This window comes from Andrographis paniculata, unplaced genomic scaffold, assembly GCF_009805555.1.
Source record: "Andrographis paniculata isolate CXL003 unplaced genomic scaffold, ASM980555v1 Contig32END, whole genome shotgun sequence".
NCBI lineage: Eukaryota > Viridiplantae > Streptophyta > Magnoliopsida > Lamiales > Acanthaceae > Andrographis > Andrographis paniculata.
Window position 1 is genome coordinate 4908552 of NW_026137565.1, and position 3140 is coordinate 4911691.

The 3140-nt window shown below is 45.5% G+C and overlaps 1 protein-coding gene across 2 annotated transcripts; it reads left to right on the forward strand.

Annotated features, from left to right (window-relative positions):
* Positions 1 to 301: 301 nt before the first annotated feature.
* On the forward strand, positions 302 to 2895 carry LOC127248051 (indole-3-acetic acid-amido synthetase GH3.6). 2 transcript variants are annotated; one of them, XM_051270195.1, is made up of 4 exons: positions 302 to 448; positions 521 to 867; positions 1006 to 1904; positions 1996 to 2895. In XM_051270195.1, exons 2-4 carry the CDS (start codon positions 527 to 529, stop codon positions 2580 to 2582), a joined length of 1827 nt encoding a protein of 608 aa, XP_051126152.1. In that variant the 5' UTR covers positions 302 to 448; positions 521 to 526; the 3' UTR covers positions 2583 to 2895. The 2 variants fall into 2 exon arrangements, with proteins under 2 accessions (XP_051126152.1, XP_051126151.1); XM_051270194.1 differs by having other exon boundaries at positions 302 to 867.
* The last annotated feature ends 245 nt before the right edge of the window (positions 2896 to 3140 follow it).

The following is a 3140-nucleotide window of genomic DNA, read 5'->3' on the forward strand; positions in this document are numbered from 1 at the left end:
TGCCGGTCACGCCCATGAGATAAATTATACATAGATAGCGACACTGCCCAATAATAATAATAATCATCATACAAAATTATACAACGATCAATTTAATTAATTAATTTGACTCTTCAAATGGCTTGTTTTATTTTATTTTATTTTATTCCAAAATAATAATATATTTTTACACGAACAATTCTCAATCAATCCCTCCATGATCCATCCTTACACTGCACTTTTAAAAATACTACAAGAGGGACCTCTCCCCGCACCACCCCCCCACCCCCCAGTATTCCCCTTATATATATCAGCCTCATCCCTCTACAACACCCTACCCCAACCCTGCCCACCCTACTGCTACCTCTCCCTCTTCATCATCATCATCGTCTTCTTCTTCTTATTTCTGATACCAGCTGCTGCATCATACATACAGTCTAATCGATCAATCAATCCTGCTGCTGCGCAGGTGCTTATATATATATATATATATATATCGTTGCCTGTAATTTTAAAGAATTTGATATTAGTGAGTGATCAGTGAGTCATGCCTGAGGCACCAAAGGCAAAGGGAGGTGCAGCCCACATGTCGTCGTCGGAAGTGAGTGTGGAGGAGAATATCAAGAAGAAGCTGGAGTTCATCGAGGAAGTCACCACCAACGCCGACGAGGTCCAGAAACGTGTCCTGGCAGAAATCCTGTCCAGAAATGCCAACGTCGAGTACCTGCAGAGATACGGCGGCCTCCACGGCAAAACCGATCGAGAAACCTTCAAGCAAATCATCCCCGTCGTAAGTTACGAGGATATCCTCCCCGACATCAACCGCATCGCCAATGGCGACACCTCTCCAATTCTCTGCTCCCAACCCATCTCCGAGTTCCTCACAAGGTCTCTCTCTCTCATCCCTCTAGTAAATAATCGGATATATTTCTTACCACCATTCTTAATTGCATGTGGGGCTTCTGTCAAAAAGGGTAATAATAAAAAGTGGTATATCTTTATATATATATATATATATATATATAGTTCTGGGACATCTGCTGGAGAGAGGAAGGTGATGCCCACAATCGAAGAAGAACTGGAAAGAAGGTCACTTTTGTACAGCCTGCTGATGCCCGTGATGACCCAATTCGTGCCCGGTTTGGACCAAGGCAAAGGCATGTATTTCCTCTTCATAAAATGCGAGACCAAGACCCCCGGGGGCCTTCTGGCTCGCCCTGTCCTAACAAGTTACTACAAAAGCCCCCATTTCAAAGACAGGCCATTCGATCCCTACACCAACTACACCTCCCCAAACGAGACCATTCTCTGCCCGGACTCCTACCAAAGCATGTACTCCCAAATGCTCTGTGGCCTTTCCCAGAACCGCCAAGTCCTCCGGGTCGGGGCGGTTTTCGCGTCCGGGTTTATTCGGGCCATCCGGTTCTTGGAGAAGCACTGGACCCTTCTGAGCCAGGACATCAGAACCGGCACTGTGAACCCACTTATAACCGACCCGTCCGTGAGGGAGGCGGTCATGCGGACCCTCCGACCCGACCCGGAGCTGGCGGATTTGATTGAGTCCGAATGCGGGAAGGATTCTTGGGAGGGGATTATAACCCGGGTCTGGCCTAACACCAAGTACATCGATGTTATAGTGACTGGGACCATGTCGCAGTACATCCCTACTCTTGATTATTACAGCAATGGCCTCCCTCTTGTCTGCACAATGTATGCCTCTTCCGAGTGTTATTTCGGAGTCAACCTCAACCCCCTCTGCAAACCCCACGAAGTCGCCTATACCCTCATTCCCACCATGTGTTATTACGAGTTCTTGCCCGTTCACAGAAACAACGGCCTCACGAACTCCGAGCTCCAGGACCTCGTTGACCTCGTCGATGTCAAACTCGGACAGGAGTACGAACTCGTCGTCACCACTTACGCCGGTAATCACATCAATTTGAATCAATCAATTAATTAAGTTTACTATTATTATTGTTGTTATTATTATTAAATTTTGATTTAATTTGTTTCCAGGGCTCTACCGGTACAGAGTCGGCGACGTGCTCCGGGTCGCCGGATTCAAAAACAATGCGCCGCAATTCAACTTCGTGTGCCGGAAAAACGTGGTCCTGAGCATCGACACCGACAAGACGGACGAGGTGGAGCTCCAAACGGCCGTTAGAAACGCCGTCAGCCATCTGGTGCCGTTCGAGGCCCGTCTGACGGAGTACACGAGCTACGCCGACACGAGCACGATTCCGGGGCACTACGTGCTGTACTGGGAGCTGAGCCAGACCGGGTCGACCCAAATCCCGCCGTCAGTGTTCGAAGACTGCTGCCTGACGGCGGAAGACTCTCTGGACAATGTGTACAGACAGAATCGGGTTCACGACGCCATCGGACCGTTGGAGATCAAGATTGTGGAAACCGGAACGTTCGATAAGCTCATGGATTACGCAATCAGCCTGGGGGCGTCGATCAACCAGTACAAGACGCCAAGGTGCGTGAAATTCACGCCCATCGTGGAGCTACTCAATTCCAGGGTTGTGTCCAATTATTACAGCCCTAAGTGCCCCAAATGGACTTCTCCAGGCCTCAAGCAATGGAGCAATGCCGATTGATCATTGATATCGATTTTGATCTTGATCTTGATATTGATCCATGAAAAAGGTAATGCTTTAGTAAGAGCAAGAACTGGAAAAAGAATTATTAAGTGGTTCTGTGATCATTTTAATTAGTGCCCACACTTAATTTCCCACTACTTAGGTTAATTAACCAATCATTGTTGATTAATGCTTCTTTTTTTTTTTTATTTATTTCTTTCTACATTGTTGTTTTACCTGGTAAAATGATGACAGACAGCAGCATCAGCAGCAGCCATTGTACAAAAACCAATTTCTTATTTCTCTAAGGTTTCTTTTTATCTTTAATTAATGCCAGCTGCCTTTTAATTAATTAATTTCTTGCTCATTAATTAGTAGTGACACAATAATCTTTTCTTTTCTTTTTTTTGTGGGAATTTGCGACTTATATCCAGCCAGGATTCCTGCCCCCCCCACTTCAACTCTCGTGGAATTTAATGTATGTATATTAATTAAATAAAAACTCCCAACAATGGCGAAATCTAATTAGGGTTTCAAAAACTTTCTCAATGCTGTGTACATATTTATTAACAAATA